Source organism: Geotrypetes seraphini, chromosome 3, assembly GCF_902459505.1.
Source record: "Geotrypetes seraphini chromosome 3, aGeoSer1.1, whole genome shotgun sequence".
Lineage (NCBI taxonomy): Eukaryota > Metazoa > Chordata > Amphibia > Gymnophiona > Dermophiidae > Geotrypetes > Geotrypetes seraphini.
The window spans coordinates 100,473,693-100,495,591 of NC_047086.1; the positions used below are offsets into that span (position 1 = coordinate 100,473,693).

Consider the following 21,899-nt stretch of genomic DNA (forward strand, 5'->3'; position numbering starts at 1 on the left):
AACCAGCATTTGGTGCTTAACCCTTCCAGTTTAATATTTGCCGCATAAAGTTTAAACACATTAAAAACTGGAAGGGTTAAGCACCAAATGCTGGTTGATTCATTACACCTCGACTCTGAAGTCGGTGAAACGCATCGGAAGAAGTATTGCTGCACTAATTTGTGTTAAGTAACTTGGCTTATTTGCCTAATACAATTTTGAAAAAATTGGAACCCCCAACAGAAAACCCCCCAAAACAAAACAAACACAAAAAACATGTTGTGCTAGTGGACGCTTTGCTTCCTTTTCATCTAGTTGCCCATTACGCAGCCTTGTAGGTCAAACATGCCATGTAGGGCTTTGCGATTTCTCATGCAATTAAAGCTTTTGTTTACCATTGGTTTACTCAGTGCCACTATTAGGCTGCACATATTTCATAACCACTTGAAACAGTGTATTATGTGTTCCTAATCATTAAACATATTGGTTTTAAGAAGACATGTTAATACTGACCTTGAAATAGCCACCTTTGGCACCTACCGGTATCTGGATAGTAATGGCCACATGATCATGGGAAAATACATAATTCCTCTTACTAATGTCTGCAGATGTCATTTCGTGAAGGTTTACACCCATTACAACTCGAACATCATTAAAGTCATTTGCACCAATCAGAAGTGGACCAATATTTTTTGGAATGCTCCATATAATGGTATCCATTGTGAACTTTATATCATCTAAGAATTGAGATATAATGTGCATAGTATATAGTTCAAGACAGATTAAGAGACTTGTTATACTTCAAGGTGCAGGGATGCATGAACATTATGCAAATATTTCAGGCTAAGCCCATTATGATAATCTAAGTTCCTTAATCACTCTCTTGACTTGTGTTTGTAATATCCATCATTTAAGGGTATAAAATATAAAAATTTACTCTGCTAGCTTAGTTTTTTTATTTTTATTTTTTTTTAAATAAAGTTCAATGTTGAATTCCCTTACAGAGAACCAAGACAGACTTTTTGCTTTTTGAAATTTTGCCAACTTTTTAAAGTTTCCTTTTCAAGAATATTTGATATAATTTATGTAAATTTTGCTGGTAATTAACTAGCTTGAAAATTCTGTAAAAAAAAAAGTAAGGGTGGTAGAGGTGGTGGGAGACGGACTGTCTGAATTAAAGAAAGTGTGGGACAGGCACACGAGATCTCAGGAAGAGATAGTGGATGCTATGGATAGGCCATTTGGCCTTTATCCACCATCATGTTTCTATGTTTCTAATCTACACTGATCCAAAACCTTTGGTATGTAGTGGCAAATACAGTAATTGCATGCAAAAAGGTCATGCAAGTTACACCACTATATTAAAGGATAGCCTACCTCAGAAGAGGTATACAAAGGAATTGACTTATCTCCTCCAAACATTAGAAAATGGGAAACCCACTCAACATAACTCAATAAGTATACAATACCCCCAAAAAACTCCTGGTGTAATACAGAACCCCCCCATCCCCATCCGCAAGAATCAGACAATTTAAAATCTGGCTTCTTGCTCTATGTGAAAGACATTAGATATGCATCTTAAAAAGCAAATTTTCTAAAAATGTGTAAAAAAAGGCTGTGTGTTCTCCAACCGCATGAGTTAATGGAGACAATTCCCCCACACCCAATAAGAGGGAATAGAATCATTGACTCAAATACCCAAGATAGCAGGATTAGTGGTTATAAAACTTAGGAAAAGATGAGCTATTACAAAAATATGAAAGACTTCATTTATCCAAGAGTCCCATTGGTGACAATGGAATAGTACAACCTAAATATGTGCTCTGCATATTATAATACAAAGTGTCAAAAGCTCAGGATCTTTGGGCAGGTCCAAAAAGCATGGAAAAATGAATTACTCTCCTGAGCACATTTCCCCACAAATAGAAGATATCCTACCAGATTTAAAGACAGTTGCTTCTAGGTGAAAAATATGTCCAATGCCAAAGTTGAAATTGGCATTTACAAAATCAGCATTTTTTGTATAGTCAAGAAATTAAGTGAATCATCCTGTTAATATCAATGTCCTCTGCTAGGCTACCCAACTCTGCACTCCCATTTTTGCCTCAGAATCTCCCATGATTGAACTACAGAATGGTGCTAATCTAGAGAAACTGAAAGACCATCTTCCATAATCTTTGTGAAAAATGTTCTAGGTACCCCCCAAGGAAAAAGCCAAATCCTCAGGGTCCAATGAGCTAATATAATGCTGTAACCATTTAAAGCTAGAAAATCCAATGGTTTCAAGAGCCCCTTTCTTTGTATATCTGCCCTCACCCTGAAGAACATGGTGGGAAAGTGTCACTCCATTCTGCCCCTAAGAGCCAAAGCTAGGATTCTCCATACCAGGAGAAAAATGTATATTACATTGTATAGGCAACTGATCAGACCGATGGAATACCACCCTTAAGCTTCACTAAAAAATGGCAAGCACCATGAAGAGGTACAAGTAAAATTACTCCTCCATAGATAAGACAGCAATGAGACCATCTAGGCAAGCACAGGAGAAAATTCCTTCTCACACAAGAAAGAGCACAGTGAAGGCGACCTCTGGGTTCTAAAATCTGTCATTTATTCCAATAGAGACTTGATATGTCCATGTTTCGGCTAAGTGGCCTGCATCAGGAGTCTCAGCCAAAGAGAACTTCTGGGTCCTGAAGTCAAGGAGTATGCTGGCCCTACATCTTCCTTCTACTCTCCTGGGCTTGGCATCAGGGTGTAATGTCATCAACAATGTACCACCACAGAGTGGCTTGGACAATTATGGGCAAAGAGTTTTATATTGTTAAATTAAGCCTGAGGGGAAGTTCTTTAGGCTTTACAAAAATAGCCAAGGCCTAAACTCCCCTGGGGCTCAGCTTATATTACCAGCTGAAATTGCACAGATAACAGGCAAAACGTATCTGGGTCCCATTGATACACAGGTATGAATTAAGAACTTCTGAAGATTCGCACTAAGCATCAATGTTGAAGTAACAGGCAGATGATGGGGAAGATGTAAAATGACTGGCACTGGTAAAGCCAGGTTTCACAACTTCAACCTCTTACCAGGCAGGGTACTGGGGGTGTAAAGCAGATCTGCCAAATAGAAAGGTTAGAACATAATCTGTTCGGTTGTGTCAGACTGCCATCTTTAAGTCATCTCTCTTTCTCTCCACAGGGGTTTTGCTTACATAGCCAAAACTGCACACCATATAGTGGTTTCCCCTCTGAATAAGGAAAATCTGATGAAAGGGAGAGGTTTTGCAGTCTTACCATTTTTCAATAAATGCCTGGGAGCTTGTCTCACCTACACCTGCTCTTTAGCATAGCATCATGTGACGACCTCAGTTCATGGCCATTTTAGATTTTCTAAAGTCACTATACCAGAATTTCCCAGAGGGTGCATCAGGACACCAAATGGGGGGTCACAAAAAAGCCCACATTTGGGGTGGGCTCTCCTTAGGTAGAACATTCTGCACCTCTGATCAGAATTATTTGGCTATGTTGGATGGGGCAGACTGGATTGCATCATGTTTCTATCAAGGGTTCACAGCTACAAAAAGATAAAAGAACCACACTACACCCTGTATATAGTTTATGTAAATGATACCTGATCTTTCTAAAATGATTTAGCTTTTGGTTTTAATACTTAAATTAATATTGATCACATCTCTACTCTTGACTATGTGTCAACTCACCCACAGGGCATGCCACTGCAGTGTCTACCAGCAGAATCATCCATCGCTGCTTGTAGAATGTACTTGATCGCAAAACAGAAAAAGTTACCCCTTGAACCTACAATAGAATTTAAATTTAAGAGGTACTTTAAAAATAATAAAAAAAAGGTACAAATCATTTTGTTACTAGACACTTTAGAGAACCATGATGTACTTGCATTTGTTTCCTGAGCTTCACTTGCATTGAAGGGCGCTCTCAGCAAAATCCTGGAATCTGTTGTATTGATGCCATAGCCGACACTCTGAGCTTCACTCACTAGCATTGCTCTTTTTGCAGAAGGGAGATGGAACACCACTTGCCAAACTGATGCAGCACCTGAGACTGCCTGGAAAATCAAAAAATGCAAAGTACTTCTATAGCAGAGACTGCTTCAATTAAAGATAAATAGGAATCAAGGCTTTAGAGACCTACATCCTAACTTCAGTGTTCCTGAACATGTGTAGCTTGAATCGGACCATGGCCTGATAAGACTTTTAAACAATTTTGTAAATTAGCCAATCAGAATGCGTAGGTCACTAAACTATAAGTATCAGATATACTTCATGTGTCCCAGAAACAGCTACAAGCTGCAGAGTTATTACAAGACTTAAGCAAATATAACAGTCAGAACATTGAGGGACTTAAGCCATGTGAAAAATTCCATTCTTATCCTATTGGATTTGACTATTAAGAACATAAGAATTGCTGCTGCTGGGTCAGACCTGTGGTCCATCATGCCCAGCAGCCCGCTCATGCGGCAGCCCTCTGGTCAAAGACCAGCGCCCTAACTTAGACGAGTCCTACTTGCGTACGTTCTGGTTCAGCAGGAACTTGTCTTAACTTTGTCTTGAATCCCTGGAGGGTGTTTTCCCCTATGACAGATTCTGGAAGAGCATTCCAGTTTCCTACCACTCTGGGTAAAGAACTTCCTTATGTTCTTATGGAATCTATCCCCTTTCAATTTTAGAGAGTGCCCTCTTGTTCTCCTGTCCTTATCTACTAAGTCTATCCCCTTTAGTACCTTGAATGTTTCGATCATGTCCCCTCTCAATCTCCTCTGTTCGAGGGAGAAGAGGCCCAGTTTCTCTAATCTTTTGCTGTATGGCAACTCCTCCAGCCCCTTAAACCATCTTAGTCGCTCTTCTCTGGACCCTTTTTGAGTAGTACCGATTTATTGAAATTACATGTTGGGACTTCTGACTGGACGCATGGATACATAATTATACTGTATAGAGATACGTATAAGCTTTGAACATGTTTTGCAATTCATTTTGATGTTATTTGTTCAGTTAAATACAAAAACTGCAGTGATATAGCATGCTAGTGAGGGTTTGAAATGTCTTTCCCATTATACAGCAAGAACTAATTAGTTAATGGCAGTACAGTGTTCAAAAATTCAAAGAAAAGAATCCAAAACTGCAGTAGATGGGACAGGATTCAAAAGAAAATGCTGCCAAAGCAATCCCTTCTCTTGTGCCCAAGCTTTAACTCTTTTTAAGTGTTAGAAATTTTTAAAAAGTCTCATTTTAGGTCATTTTCTGACTCAGCATTTAACTACTTAATTCTTCAGACTGGTTCATTCCTGAAAGGTGCATACATGTCAAGAAATAAAAGGGGGAATTAAGGACTATGGAAAGCGACTTCTAAAGCAGCTAGTCAAAAAAACCACATACCCTTACTGTTTTCTGTGATAAGTTTTGCCCTATATTATTTACATCTCATGATCTCATGTTATTGGGGGATGTCTGAGAACCCAGATGTTTTACTGCTCAGTGGTGCACATTAAAGATCAGCAAAATCTGCATTAACAAGACTCCTTAGGATTTTCCTTTCAAACCAGTAACCTTTCCTTTACCATTATTCCCAAATGAATATGTTTCCAGACTAGTAACCTATTTGAATTTTAACAAATCTAAACAGAGCTTGGGGAGGTGATATTAGGGGACAGGACACCCACCCAAACCTTACCTCAGGAAACACTTCAGTCCAGTCATCTGGTTCATCTTGAATGAAGTCCTGAATCTGTGGAATTTCTCTCCACACAGATACCTTTGAAGTCAAGAAAAGCAGTCACACCCTCACATTCATCATCTCTCAATGGACACTATGGGGCTCATAATCGAAAGAGAAAAATGTCCAAAAACCGGTCTAAGTCAGCACTTGGACGAACATTTCTCAAAAACGTCCAAGCGCCGATAATAAAACCGGATTTTGGACGTATTTAACGACCTAGGCCTTTATAGTGCCACTCAACGTCCAAAGCTAAATGGGGCATTTCGGGAGGTGTGTTGAGGGCGGGAGTTGGGCGGGACGTGGGCCGGCTTAGACTTAGTCAAACTTTCGGTTTTACAACAGAGCCTAGACGAACTTGGACGTTGTGACTCAGATCATGTAAAACATGGTCTGTCACAAAAACCCACTTAAACTCACCAGATAAACACTGAAAACACATAAGACCCCACACACTACCCCAGTGATCACCAACACCCCCCAACCCCCATAAAAATTTTATTCACAACTTTTAAATTTCAGCCTCCAGACCATCATCACCTGGCTGCCTGGCATAGGAAAGTCTAATCATCCAGCCCAGAGGCAGCTTAAGTCATCTTGGGGGTGGGTTAGGGACCCATAGAGAGGAGGACCCATGCCCATAAGCCCCTGTAATCACTGCATTGATCCTTAAACATGTGCATTCCCCTATACACCCCAAAACTCTTTTGTACTGGCATATAAGTAGCTCCTGCAGCCATAAGGGCTTGGTAGATAAGTGGGTCTAGGGGATTCTGGAGGTGGTTTGAGGGGCTCACTGTCACCTATAAGGGAGCTGTAGTGAGGAGAAGCCATGGTACCCTTTTTGTGAAGTTCATAGCAGTGCTCTGCAAGGTATCCCACTATTTAGGTGCCATGTCTGGGTGTGCAGTCCATCACTTTGCAGACCCCTCCCACATCCAACAGGGCTTGTTCTAGGCGTTTTGGACTTAGACGGAAATGTGGTATAAAGATGGACGATTTAGTGGCTTGGATGATCAGATCGGCAGGACATATTAGACAATTTTCGAAAGTACAAAAAAGTTGGACATATCTTTCGAAAATGTATCTTAAGCTCTTTTTAACTTTGGATGGCTTGCGAGATGGACGTAAACGGACTTAGACGTCCCTTTTGATTATGCCCCTCCATGGGTTTAAGTTTAGGCATTAAAAAATCATTTTCAAATTAGAAAGCTAAATTTGGCTAGGTGCATATTTATCCTCAAGACCACTGTGGCCTTGTAGACCACTCTGAGTCATATCCTCATCATGTATGATTAAATATTTAAAAAGTAGTAGTTACATTTTTGATGTTAGAACATTTTGAAACGGGAGAGGAAGCACACCGAGCCTACTCTGACCTAATAATGAAACCAAATACTGGCTTCCTGTAGACTCTCAGCATCAGAACTTATAAGGAAAAGAATATACCACCATCATTTCTAGGGCAGTTAACTTGTCTTTGTTTCCCCAAAAGCCCTCAAACTATCTTAACCCCTTTACATCTGCATTCTGTTAACTGTATCTTTAGATCCTTCGTAGAATAGAGCACATTTAGAATAGGATACAGAATACAATAGGTCAAGGATTAAAATGCAATGGCGTTATATAGCCATCCAGATGCATCCATAGAATTAAGTACATTTCCGGGAGCTTAGTCAGGACCAATGCCTACACTATCATTTCACATGCACATCCTATGCACTCAGTATAGATGTCAGTTGTCCAAATAGAGGTCAGAGAGCATACAAGATAAGGGAACACAGTAACAGAATGTGTGTGGGGGAGGGGGGAGAGACTCCTAGTGGCAGAGAGCTGGAGGGATAGGTTATGTTTTTAAAAAAACACACACCCTACCCATCTACAAAATCTAGGCGGCTTACAAATTCATATACATACATAAAACTTGCCACAATAAAGAGCACATTACAAACTACTGTAATATACATACAATATATGGCAGAAGTAAAAGCTTGGTGAAATAAGTTTTTTAGCTATTTACTTTTCAGTGAATCTCTGCTCATTTTTCATAAAGTTGATAGTAATGAGTTTCATAATAAATTGGCCAGGAACTGAAGATTCCTATATGCTTTGAATCTAAAATGCCCGAAACTGGCAACTTCCCAAAAGGAGGTACCAAATACTAGATCTCAAAAATACAGGTTAGCACATGGATCCTTAAAGTGGCAAGACAAGGATGGTTCAGTGTTGCTAGCAACTCATGTTTCTCCTCAAAAAGCAAAGAGGCCAAGGGGAAAGGATACCCGACTTATTTTGTTTATATGCTTATCAATAGTTCAAAGCAGTTGCATTCAAGTATAGCAGGCATTTTCCTGTCCAGAGAGGGTTACTATTAGATACCTGAGGTAACACAGGGTTAATCGACTTGCCCACAAATCACACAAGTCGATGAGATTTTAAACCAGGGTTACCTGGTTATTAAAGTTTCTTAACTATTAGGGCTACTCTTCCTGTCCCAAAACTTTCAGAAAGTGAACCAAAGAGGAAGTGATCTCCCTTAAACTTCAATGAAACAAGCCCAATAATGGACAGAGGTCACAAGGAGACTAGCCTCTTCCCCCCTCAGCCCACTGTACCTTTAACAAGGTCATAGGGCTTCTCAGGGAAGACAAGGCCATAGCAGAGAGATTAAATGTTAAAGTTACCAGTGTTATTTTATATTGGAAGAGCAATACAACTTTCTAATTGTTGGATCTAATCATTCCTTCTTTACCAGATTAGAATAATGATGCTTTACCTCCATATAGTTTGTTTCACACAGAATCTCTCTCGGCCTCCAGGAGAAATAAGAGCATGACAAAGATTTCAAGTAGCTCAAAGCATCTTTCATGTCAGGTGTAGTAGCTACATCGATTTGCACCATTATAGTAAAGTTCCGGTCATCCTAAAAGGGAGTGAAAGATATTTCATTTTACACTCTATTGTACATCAAGCATTACTGTCTGGAGAAAAAATGGCTTTTGCTATTTACTAAAGAGCAACATTGCTGAAAGACTGTCAAAGAGTCAATGTAGACCAGTGGTCTCAAACTCAAACCCTTTGCAGGGCCACATTTTGGATATGTAGGTACTTGGAGGGCCGTAAAAAAAAGTTAATATCTTATTAGAGAAATTACAATTTTGCATGAGGTAGTTCATAGCCAACCAGGGCCGCCATCAGGGCAGTACCACCAGTCCTGCATTCAGGGGCCCGGGCTCCCCCAGGGTCCTAGGCCACAGTCTAGGGGGAGGGGCGGTCCGCCCCACGTGGACAGGAGAGAGCTGGATGGGGGACCCGCGGAGTTCAATACATCTCGAGCCGCGAGGCTCGTCTTCTGTTCCTGCCTGCCCTGCCGCTCACATATAGCCGATCGCAAGTGTTCCCCGATGTCAGCGCTGACGGAGGGAGGGCTTAAGCAAAGCCTGCCCTCCGACGTCAGCGCTGACGTCGGAGAATACTTCCGGTCGGCTATTTGTGTGCGGCAGAGCAGGCAGGAACAGAAGACGAGCCTCGCGGCTCGAGATGTATTGAACTCCGCGGGTCCCCCGTCCAGCTCTCTCCTGTCCACGTGGGGCGGACCGCCCCTTCCCCTAGACTGTGGCCTAGGATCCTGGGGGAGCCCGGGCCCCCTGTCAGCTCCGGGCAGGAAACAGAAAACAAGCCTCGCGGCTTGAGCTTCGTTTTGCTGAGAAAGTTGCAAAGATGGGTTGGGAGGCAAACGCGGAACACAAAAGGGGGGAAGGAGTGCATTTTGGAAACAGAAGGCATGGACTTGGGAGAGAGGAAGGGAGGGAAAGAGATGGTTGTGTACACGGAATAGAAGAAAGGAGAATTTTTGGTCATAGGGAGGGAGTGAGGTACAGAAAGTGGCATACCAGGGTGGGGGGGCGGTCCGCCCCGCCCCGGGTTTACGTCCCAAGGGGATGCACAGCTGGCCACACTCCAGTGTTCTCCCTAGGCCGGCAAACTGCGTCTCTTTAGTCACTTGAGTGCCACCGCCGCCATCGGGAACAGGCCGGCGCCAAGTTCTCCCTGCTTTTCCCTGTGGGGCCAGCCAACTCTCACCACTCGCGTCAATTCTGACGTCGGAGAGGACGTTCTGGGCCAGCCAATCGCTGCCTGGCTGGCCTAGAACGTCCTCTCCGAAAGAAGGGAAGAAATATTGGATGCACAGTCAAAAGAATAAAGTGCAACCAGAGACTGATGAAATTACCAAAGGTAGGAAAAATGGTTTTATTTTCAATTTAGTGATCAAAATGTGTCTGCTTTGAGAATTTATATATGCTGCCTATATTTTGCACTATGGCCCCCTTTTACTAAACCGCAATAGCGTTTTTTAGCGCAGGGAGCCTATGAGCGTTGAGAGCAGCGTGGGGCATTCAACGTAGCTCCCTGCGCTAAAAACCGCTATCGCGTTTTAGTAAAAAGGGAGGGGGAATATTTGTCTATTTTTGTATAGTTGTTACTGAGGTGACATTGCATAAAGTCATCTGCCTTGACCTCTTTGAAAACCCGCGGAATATAAATGATAATTAACATTTTCTCTGCGTACAGTGTGCTTTGTGTTTTTAAAATTTTATTGTTGGTAGATCATTTTGACTTGGCCACAAAGGTAAGGGGGAGGGAGGGAGGGGAACTGCTGAAAGACATCTAGTAATCCTTGAAGGCTTGACTGTACAGGGAATTTAATCATGTTTTGTTATGTGACTGGCATTATTTAGACTTTAATTTCTATGAATGAATAGAATGAAAATGATATAAATTACTTGCTTGTTTTTATGTGCATGTGCTGAAGGAAAGTGGAGAGAGAGTGGGCTGAGGACGCTGAAGGGAAATGGGGAAGAGAGAATGGGGAGAAGACGCTGATTTATAAATTGACAATTGTACAGAATATTGTTTCTTTTTTATATTCATCCATAGCTGCATGTTAATGATGTGCTCATATGCACTTATTTATCATCATAACATATACATCATCATTAACATGCAGCTGTGGATGTGTAAGGACAGGCTGAGGAGGATGGATGGGAAGGAAGGAAGGTGCACATATCAACATATCGTAAATTTTTAACATGCATGATGCAGCTATAAGCAAGCAGAGGAGGATGGGATCATACAGATGTGTATGTTCAGATATGCGCTCAGATGTGTAGTTTTTTCTGATATATTTATTAAACTTACAGTATTTATAAAAACACATTTAATACTTGTTACAAAAAATATTGTGCAATTGTGATCTACAAAGGTCAAAAGAAATCCTTAACTGAGATTTTACATTCAAAAGTGAATTATAGCTACTAGCACTATTATTTATTAGTTATTTATTATGCAGATGTTTGTTAGTTTGTTATTAGTTCAGTATTAGACATGTTAGTTTAGAATAGATAGGTATAGATTAGTTTAACTTAGGTTAGGGCCCTGCTGAAAGAGTCTACCTTGACGTGGTTGCAGGCTTACAAATCTTTTGGTCAAAGAGTGCGGCAACAGAGAAAAGTATGTGTGTATTCGGCCCATGGAAGGAGGGGGGGTCGGGGGGGGAAGGGGTGCATGGGGGGCCCAATAGGATTGCTCAGTAAGGGGCCCAGAAATTTCTGATGGCGGCCCTGTAGCCAATTACATACCTGTCTCAAAGCCAGAAGAACAGCCAAGTGTGTGGATCGTTTTCAGAGTTTAGCCCACTACAGCCCTCCGTGCTCCTCTCTCCCATGGCTGAGGCTGTGGTAGGCTCTTGCCAAAGCGAAAGCTGCTCTAGTCACAGCCAAAGGAGGGGCTGAACTGCAAGGGCTATGGGGGAAGCAGATCTCATGGGATCTTTGGGGAGAATCAGTGGAACTAGCAAGTAGTCTGGAGTGGGGGTTGTTGAAGAGGATTAGGGCCAAAGAGTGGAAGGGGGGGGGGGCAATGTGGATGGTTTGCTGTCAGCTGGAGGAAAAGAAATGGCAGTAAATACTAGTGTGGGGGCACTGGCTAATGGAGAATGAGCAACATGATGGCACTAGAAGAGTGCATATACTTGTTTAGGTTGGTGTCTCTGGAGAGAGAAAACAAAGTCTTGTATACTGTGGATGGGCTGACTAGATGGGCCATTTGACCTTTACCTGCTGTCATGTTTCTCTTTAAAAGTCTTGGTTGGAATGAAGAGGTTCATTAGAACATGTGCACATATTACGTGCAAGGGAAGTTTCAGTTCAAGGAATTTGGACAAATTCCTTAAAACAATGTTCTAATACTGCCTATAGCCTTCCAGAAACATTAAAAAAAAAAAGCCAACCAAAAACGACCACTCACACAACTAAATATTTTTTTGTTTTCCCATTTGTGAACTTTTCCACTTGTATGAAATCTTGTACACATTGGCCTTAATCCCACCCTTGGAATCTCTGGTTTGTACCAGAAGCGATGGAGAATGAAAATGACTTGCCCCAGCTTCCCCAATTCTCAGCTCACTGCTACAGAGCTACTAAGTTACCCAGCTCCAGGAGAGACTTTGGTCAGTGTTTTTGAATATCCCTTCTGTTTGTAGTTCCCAATAAGACCTATTGAAAAAAATAAATTAATTAAAAAAAAACCCCAGCCCTTCAGGTCTCATACAATACCAGGACAGGGTTTCAGAAATTCAGGACTAAAATTTCCCTTATGAATTAGTTTAACTTGGCTGCTTTCCAGCTTTACCTATTAAGCTTTTCCATTCAAAAGAATGTGCTTGATGTACTTGGCAGACCAGGAACCTGGAGCGGAGTACTCCATTCTACAGCCAGATCACCCCTTTCCTCCAGGTAGCAGGAAGGTGCATGGATCAGTCACAGGATGCCTGCACACAACTTTTGGCTATGCTTGTTCTGGAACAGGAAGTTGATGTCAGAGGGGGTAAGGTAAGCAGACCCCAGAACCTTGACTGCTCCAGCACCCTCAATCTCCCTTGTACTTATGAAGGAGGGGATCCCTGGTGAGGGGGGGGCTACAAATGTGTTTGCCACTGGCCCAATAGTGTTAATCTGGCCCCGTTTTATCTCCAGAATATATTCTTCAGAAGACATGACTATCTGAGCATTATACTCAGATCAAACAAAGATTAAGTGACACTATCTGGACCGGCAGTCCCAGGGAGGTGCCAGAAGCTTTAGCAAAAGCTGCATTTAATTTTATTGCCACTGCTGCTAGTTTGGGAAAGCAGCAGCAGCAGCAGAGAAGGGTGAGAAGTCCTGGTGTGCTGGCTGAGTACCCTCATAGTGCTTGCATCTGAGGCAGACTTTCACCATGCCTTCCCTTTGGTACACTACGAGGGCTATGTTGCATTTGCTGTGCAGGATTCGCTATTGCAGTTTTGTAAAAGGAGAATAAAGTTTAATTCACTAGCAAATTGAGTACAGCTCCTCTGAAGCCCCATGACCCATTAGTGCAGATAGTAGATTTGAGCATTGACCACATGGGCTTGCTCCTCAAAAAAAAAAAATATAAAATGATATCAGCTGCCTTCTGTGTGCAGACCCTTACAAGAAATACTATTTTGGGATCACTTTTTTTGAAGTTAGAGCCTGTTGACATGTACTGTACTAGTACAATAGAGTTAAATTAGAAAGAAGTACTGAATTTGTTGTTGCTGCTGGTCTGATGGTCATCCTACAGTCTGAATTGCCTAAAAGTTAAATAAGCAGCAGTAAGTTTTCTAGATCAATGTCTCTCAACTCTGTCCTGGATACCCCCTTGCCAGTGAGGTTTTCAGGATATCTATAATGAATATGCATGAAAGATCTGCCTCCATTATATGCAAATCAAGTTTATGCATATTCATTGTGCATGTCCTGAAAACCTGACTGGCTTACATCAAATAAATTGAAAATTCTCATAAATTGAAAATTCTCAAAAATAACTGCAGTGTTACTTTCTCTTCAAGTACCCCATTTCAAAATCCACCAAGTTTCGTTATGAAAGGTGCTAACATTTTCAACAAAAACCCAAGATCTTAGGAATTAGATAATGCTTTATCTTTTTTACTCTCGTATTTCAAAGGTGGTTTCTGTTTTGTTTATTTCTTCAACCCAGTGGTGTACCTAGCATGTGTGACATCTGGGGCCCATCATTTGACACCCCCCCCATCTGTATGATTTTTAGTAAATCTACACGTCGCACAAGAGTACCTAGGAAAAGGCAGCATCTTACATACTGCAGTGAGTAGTACAACATCAATACACCCATTGTAAAACTAAACAAGCCAGACCAGTACAGATCAATCCTAACAGAAAACCATTTCTTTCGAACACACCTTTGCCTAGTATGGAATATGTAATCAACGAATCCCTCCCCCTTTTACAAAACTATAGTGTGGTTTTTAGCCATGGTGTTAGCAGCTCAGATGCTCATAGAATTCTGAGCAGAGCTGTTACCACCATGGTCAGCGCTAAAAAAATGCTCTACAGTTTTGTAAAAAGGGGATAAAATAGAAATAAATAAGAACATAAGCATTGCCCCTGCCGGGTCAGACCAGGAGTCCATCGCACCCAGCAGTCCGCTCCCACGGCGGCCCCCAGGTCCATGACCTGTAAGTGCTCTTTACCTAAAACGTTTATACCCTATTTAATGTCCTGTAAGTAACCTTCTCTCTGTACCCTGCAATCCCCTTCTCTTTCAGGAAGTCATCCAGTCCCTTTTTGAACCCCAACATTGTACTCTGTCCTATCACCTCTCCTGGAAGTGCATTCCAGGTGTCCACCACCCTCTGAGTGAAGAAGAACTTCCTAGCATTCGTTTTGAATCCGTCTCCTCTCAATTTTTCTGAATGACCTCTTGTTTTTGTTGTCCCTGCTAGTCTGAAGAATCTATCCCTCTCCACCTTCTCTATGCCTTTCATGATTTTATAAGTCTCTATCATGTCCCCTCTAAGTCTCCACTTTTCCCAAGGTAAAGAGCCCCAGCTTGTCCAACCTTTCGGCCTATGAAAGGTTCTCCATGCCCTTTATCATCCTTGTTGCTCTCCTCTATACCCTCTTGAGTATTGCCATATCCTTCTTAAGGTACGACGACCAGTATTGGACGCAGTACTACAGATGCGGGCACACCATCGCTCGATAAAGCGGCAGGATAACTTCCTTCGTTCTGATAGCGATACCTTTTTTGATAATGCCCAACATTCTGGTTTGCTTTCTTTGAAGCCGCTGCATATTGTGCTACCGGCTTCATTGTTTTATCCACCAATACCCCCAGGTCTTTTTCTAGGTTGCCTTCCCCCAGTGCCCTCCCTCCCATTGTATAGCTCCCTCCCATTGTACATGGGGTTCCCTTTCTCTATGTGCAAGACCTTACATTTCTCTACATTGAAGCTCATCTGCCATCTATTTGCCCACTCAATTTGTTCAGGTCTCTGAAGTTCTTTGCAATCCTCAACAGTTCTGACCCTGCTGGAGAGTTTTGTGTCGTCCCCATTTCCAGGTCATTAATGAATATATTAAACAGCAGCAGTCCCAGCACTGACCCCTGTGGGAAGCCACTAGTGACCCCTTTCCAGTCAGAGTAGCGTACCTTTACTCCTACCCTCTGCTTCCTGTCTGCCAGCCAATTTGATACATCTGTGCATGTCCCCTTCCACCCCCGTGGCTCCAGTTTCTTCAGTAGGTGCTCATGGGGTACCTTGAAGGCTTTCTGGAAATCCAGATATACAATGTCTATGGGGTCACCTTTGTCCAATTGTTCTCTTATCCCCTCAAAGAAGTGCAGAAGGTTCGTTTGGCATGATCTTCCTTTACAGAAACCATGCTGGCTTGTTCTCAGATTATTTTTTTCTATATGCTCATCGATACTTTCCTTGATCAGTGCTTCGGCCATCTTCCCCGGAACTGAGGTTAAGCTCACCGGTCTGAAGTTCCCCGGGTCGCCTCTCGATCCTTTTTTGAAGATAGGTGTAACATTTCACTATCCTCCAGTCCTCCGGGATTACCCCTGTTCAAGGATAGGTTTCAAATATGCCACAGTAACTCCGCTGTTTCGTCTGAGCTCTTTCAGTATTCTTGGGTGGATTCCATCTGGGCCCTGAGATTTGTCAGTTTTTAATCTGCCTGTTAAGTCTTTGAGGCTTACCTCCATGCATGATAATTTTCCCTCTTGATCCCCCTTGAAGATTTTCTCCGGTTCCGGCATGTTAGATGTCTTATTGTGTAAAGACCGAGGAGAAGAACATGTTTGTCTATCAGCCACCTCTTTTTCCTTCTTCACCACTCCCTTCCTGTCCCCCCTCATCCAGAGGTCCAACCTCCTCCCTCGCAGGCTGCTTTCCTTTCACATATTGGAAGAATAGTTTAAAATTTCATGCTTCCTTGGCTAGTCTCTTTGTATTCTTTCTTGGCTTTTCTGACCACTTCGTGACATTCTTTTTGATGCTTCCTGTGCTCTTTCCAATTTTCTTCGGTTTTGTCCTTTTTCCACTCGAAACTATTTTTTTCTTGTCTCCTATCATTTAACTTCATTGGTTATCCATGCCGGATCTTTTGTTTGATTCTTTTTGCATCCTTTCCTAAATCTGGGTATATACAAGTTTTGCGCCTCATTTACCATGTCTTTGAATAAGGACCAGGCTTGCTCCAGTCTGAGCTTTCTTGAATCACCCAAGAAGCTGGACTCTTAATACCATGCAACACTACAGAAACAGCACGATGCATGTCGCTTAAAGTAAATAGATAGAAAATTTTTCTGCCTTTGTCTTCCCTGGTTTCTGCTTTCCTCATCTTCTTGCCCCTTCTATTTGGCATCTTCTCTCCTATCCCCCTTCCATCTCTCCCTTCACCCCCATTGGTCTGGCATCCATCTTCTTCCCTTCCCTCCTCCAATGGTCTGGCATCTCACCTCTTCCCTTTTCCACACCCCCATGGTCTAGCATTTCACTCTCCTCTCCCTTTCCCCCACTTCCATCAGCATCTGACCCCTTTCTCTCCCTCCACTACCCTTCTATGTTCTTTTTCTCTCAAGTCCTGCGATGACTGCTGCTGCCGGCTCTGAGGGGGCAGACCGACAGACATAGGGAGTTGCGGCAAAGTATCACAATGACTGCAGCTGCCAGTCCACCCCCTCTGCCATCACTTCTTCCAGAGTAGAGCCAGCAGACGCAGTCATCACATGACATTCCTGCACTTCAGCGCGGTTGCTGACTCTACTCCGGAAGAGTGGCAGCCATGCTGAGGTGCAGATCCTGTTGAAGAGTAGGGCGAGAGGTTCCAGACCTGGCCGGCTGTGCACCTCCCAGGGCATGTACTTGGCTGTCCTACCCACCCCTAGCCCTTTGTACGCCACTGCTTCAGCCCTCCTCTATTCATGTACTCACATAGAAACATAGAAACATAGAAGATGACGGCAGAAAAGGGCTACAGCCCATCAAGTCTGCCCACTCTGCTTACCCACCCCCTGTCCCAATGACCCAATTTCCTTATCTTGACCCTCATAGGGATCCCACATGGGTATCCCATTTATTCTTAAAGTCTGGCATGCTGTCTGCCTCGATCACCTGCACTGGAAGCTTGTTCCAATGATCAACCACTCTCTCTGTGAAGAAATACTTTCTGGTGTCGCCATGAAATTTTCTGCCCCTGAGTTTGAGCGGGTGCCCTCTTGTGGCCGAGGGTCCCTTGTTTTCTCAAAGCTCGATTACTGCAATTCCATTTTACTTGGTCACCCATATTATCAACTTCATTGGTTAGTTAGTTCAAAACACTGCAGTTCGGTTACTTTCATTGCTCTAAGTTTGACCATGGTCACTCCTCTTAAAAGCTGAGCATATTCTTCCAGTTTATCAGATTTCATTTACATATATTCTAATTTTTCAAATTCTTTCCAGCAGTCTTCCTTCTTATGTTCTTATTTAGTTTAATATTCCCCTCAGAACTTTATGATCTTCATCTCAACCCTTGACTGTTCCTTCATTTAGACAGTTACTTTTGGATATTCATAGAAATTCTGCCTTTTCAGTCATGGCTCCCGCTCTCTGGAACTCCCTTTCTTTATATCTTCGTACATAAACTTTTTGTGACATTTAAAGTTCAATTAAAGCCTACTAGTTTGCAAGGACTTAACACATAGCACAGGGGTGTCCAATGTCGGTCCTCGAGGGCCGCAGTCCAGTCGGGTTTTCAGGATTTCCCCAATGAATATGCATGAGATCTATTTGCATGCACTGCTTTCAATGCATATTCATTGGGGAAATCCTGAAAACCCGACTGGATTGCAGCCCTCGAGGACCGACATTGGACACCCCTGCACCTTAAATTGATCACGGACGTTTTTATTCCATTCCCTTCTTCCTTATGTTCCTATTCTTGTTTGTAATTACAAAACTGCAAGAGTGGTTTTTAGTTCAGCTGGCATGCCGACTGCTCTGTGCTGCTCCCGACACTCGGTTCCTATGAACATCGGAACCAACAGAGCATTCAGCATGCTGGCCTGTGCTAACTGCTTGGGCAGGAGTGTTTGTAGTTTTTTTGGCTTTTATTCCCTTGCCTCAGGTTTTTATTGTAAACCGCTTACATTTTAACCTCTGTTTTATATTGGTGGTATATCAAATATATAACTTGATCTTGGCACTCCAGGTAGTGGTATAGCAAGGTAAGAGGCACCCAGGGTGGTGGTTCCCCCTTGCGCCCTCCTCTCCACTTTCCCTGCTCCTTCCACAACCTCCCCCCCCCCTCCTCCTGGCACCTTCACTTCTCACCTCCATACATCTAAATCTTCACCTGCATGAGCAGCTTCTCTGGCCTGCTGCTCATGCTGTCGTTCCCTCCGATGTCACTTCTGGGCCCCACGATGTGGAAGCCATTTCAGAGGGAGCCAGGCCGGTGCGAGTGGCAGGTTAGAAAAAAGTGGTAGGTGGGGAGGCGGTGTAGGGAGAACACGAGCATGGCATGAGGGGGCAGAGGTACCGGCGCCTAGGGCGGTCCACTCTCCCACTACCCCCATACTACACCAACGACTCCGACAGTCGAGAAACACTGATTGTTTCTTTTTAGCCTAAATATCCTCTCACATTTATCTAGAGCAGGGGCTCTCAACCCAGTCAGGTTTTCAGATCTCCATGATTAGCAGGCATGAAATTTGCCTACAGTGAAAAACAGTGCATGTAGATCTTCTCATGCATAGTCATTGTGGAGATCCTGAAAACCTGGATTAGCTGATTATATTCCAAAGACTGGATTGAAAGCGAGAGTCCTGCTTATACCTAAACTACAGGTAATTTTGAAGACAAGTTTTCCAGGGAAAAAAAGGGGGGGGGGAAGGGAAGGTACAAAGATGGAAGATAGATGTTGAGTATGGAAAAAGAAAAATGTCAAATGGGCAGGAGACCCTGGTGAGCGAGTTTAACAGAAGATAAACAGAAACCAGAGCCTGGTACCAACATGATTTTGAATAAAATACTAACAAAAAAATAATTTTGATTACAATGTCAGATTTGAAATATGTATCAATAGCTTTCCAGAGCTAGTGAGCGTGAGCTAGGACCTAACAGTGTTTGTGTACACATGACAGTGCCAGCATGGGGTTGGAGAGGGCAAAATTGGTGGGAAGGGTGAACTCACCAGCTAAATTTTAAAAGCTATAGTATATCATAGAAAATGAATCAAAACTGTAAATAGAAAAATTGACTCAATTGGCAAAAATCAAAATTTTTTTCCCTGAATTGAACAGCTCTGTTCTAAACCAAGTGTTCAGTCCAGTCCTTGTTTAAGGAATCTGCAGTGAATATGCATAACAACTTTTGAGTACAACTAAGGCAGTGCACATAATCTGTGTTTGTACATTTTTGTTATGGACATGCTGAAAATCTGACCAGTTGTCAGGAGGATTGGGTTGAGGAGAACCACTTTAGAGGTTCTTATGGTCTCTCAATCTGAGGACCAATTCAGGCAGAAAAACCTCCAGATGAGGGCTACTTTATTTATAGTTAACTATTTAACCCTCAATACTTTGACTCTTAGAATTTCAAAGGAAAAACAGGTGTGAAGCTTTTGCTCTCTTAACCTAAGGATATCATTTCTATGAACATTCATGAAAGTAAACTTGGACTTACCACAATCTGAGAGTAGCAGCTTATAAGGGAAGCCCGAAATTCAATGTTGCCCCTAAAATCACTTGAGATAGTGTAACCGCACTGTGTGGCCACAGCCCTGTCGATTTCATGAACTCTTCCATGTTGATCTGGAAGTTGTGTTGGGAGGTTGAGAGAGAGAGAGAGAGAGAGAGAGAGAGAGAAAAAAAAATTCAGATAGTGCTCCCCTGTGAATTCACTGCTGGTGGTTCGCAGTCCCGGTCATATGCGGTATTTTCTGACCATGAATGACCGAGCAGGAGAGTGCAGCTGGAGCGCCAGCGAGTGAAGGAAATCACTCGCTGTATGCTCCAACTGCTTCTTCCTGTACTGAAGTCAGGCCTTACCAATCAGGAGCTGTGTGTCGAAGCAGCTCCTGATTGGTGAGACCCGACTTTAGTACAGGAAGAGGCGGTCGGAGCATACAGCAAATGATTTCCTTCACTCGCCGGGACTCTGGCTGCCCTCTCCTGTCTCCCCTGCCTAAAAACTGTATTCGCGGTTTTTCAAAATTTGCGGGGGGTTCCTGGAACGTAACCCCCGTGAATGTCAGCGGAGTACTGTAGATATAAGATCTTGAACAATGAACTTACCCCTCCTTTTACAAAACATAACGCAGTTTAGCGCCTGCAGTGGTGGTAATAGCTCCAACACTCAGAATTCCTACGAGTGTCTGAGCTGTTACCGCTGGCGCTAAAAAGTAAAAGGAGGAATTAATTTGGTTAACCCAAGATAGAATGAAAGGTATATCGGCTGTGCTCCAATTCACCTAACCGTACAAACGAGACGTTTCATGGCAGCTTCCTACCTTATCAAAGGACTTTCAAATGCGCCGATTTTGAGTTTCTCATTCATTGTATTTGTTTATATTTGGTCTTTTTACTACTTCTGTGCTGTTAAATTATAAGTTTTATGTTGAATTGTACTTGCTTTACACCACATTGTATGAATCTCTTCATAAAGGTGGTTAATAAATCCCAATAAAATTTTGATAGGCCCAAATTTTGTTAAGGGCTAGAAACACTTGCAAAAACTATGAGACACATCTAGAAAAGGACTGCATGCAAATTCTGTTTGTTTTACAGGATCCCCAAACCTCCCCCCCCCAAAAAAAAAAACCCCAAAACAAAAACCCACACCTACAGCACAATTTTTCCAAAAGTCAGAAGTCAGATCAACTAGCAAATATTTTTGCCATTCAGGTATCTCTACTTTGATTAGCTATCAGAATGTTAAGGGAAACTAAAATAAGAATCCAAACAGCTAATCAGTTAGTTATATATGGATTCTGCACATTTCTAGCCCACTGAACTGTAAAGAAATTAACACTAGGTCAGTTTTAATACTAGGCAAGGCTTATCCCCCAACACTGCCTGAGATTTGCTGCAGTTGTGAAGCACCTGTTTACAGTAAGTCAAACTGTATTTCCTGTCTAGGTGTAAAGGGTTAAATTGAGGGGGAAAAAAAGTTAACCATAACACATTGATCATTAAGGGCTCCTTTTTATCAAGGCGTGCTACGGGGTTTAGCACGCCTGACATTTCATCACACGCTAACCCCCGCGGCAGCCTAAAATCCTAATGCCTCCTCAATGGAGGCGTTAGGTACTAGCGCGGCAGGCAGTTTAACGCGCAGTATTCCGTGCGTTAAACCGCTACCGCGCCTTTTTAAAAGGACTCCCCCCAAGTCTTGACGTTAAACCTCAGTACTTAACACTTAAAATTCCAGCATCATCTCCCATACCGTTTACAGCTTTCCTTAAAGGTCATAAGATTATCTATTTGACAAATCACTTATTAAGTGGTAACACAGGTCTCCTTCCATATTCATGGGTTCGGCATTCATGCCTTTCGGTTATTTGCAAGTTAAGAGTTTTGCTATCGGTATTTTCTTTTACCATTCCAATAGGCTGAAATTTGCTATGGTCTGCTTGCTATGAATTTATTCTCCGTGAATCAGCCCAACATGGTCGAGCCTCAGACAGAGCTGACTTTGTGCTCTCCCCCCGTCATCATGACTAATGATAAGAGATTAATTGCAATACTTACTGCTTTTGCGAGTTACACTATTTTGAAAATATGGAAAAATGCATCCC

The 21,899-nt window shown here is 42.6% G+C and overlaps 1 protein-coding gene across 1 annotated transcript in view; it reads right to left on the minus strand.

The window, feature by feature from the left end:
* LOC117356459 (zona pellucida sperm-binding protein 2-like) overlaps positions 1–21,899 on the minus strand; it is a 43,814-nt gene that overhangs the window by 20,381 nt on the left and 1,534 nt on the right. Inside the window, exons 4-9 of the mRNA XM_033935687.1 lie at positions 19,787–19,914; positions 8,504–8,650; positions 5,686–5,766; positions 3,896–4,063; positions 3,699–3,795; positions 493–716 (exon numbers count right to left, since the gene is read on the minus strand). Coding sequence (XP_033791578.1) covers positions 493–716; positions 3,699–3,795; positions 3,896–4,063; positions 5,686–5,766; positions 8,504–8,650; positions 19,787–19,914 — 845 coding nt within the window. The remainder of the gene's footprint in view (positions 1–492; positions 717–3,698; positions 3,796–3,895; positions 4,064–5,685; positions 5,767–8,503; positions 8,651–19,786; positions 19,915–21,899) is intronic.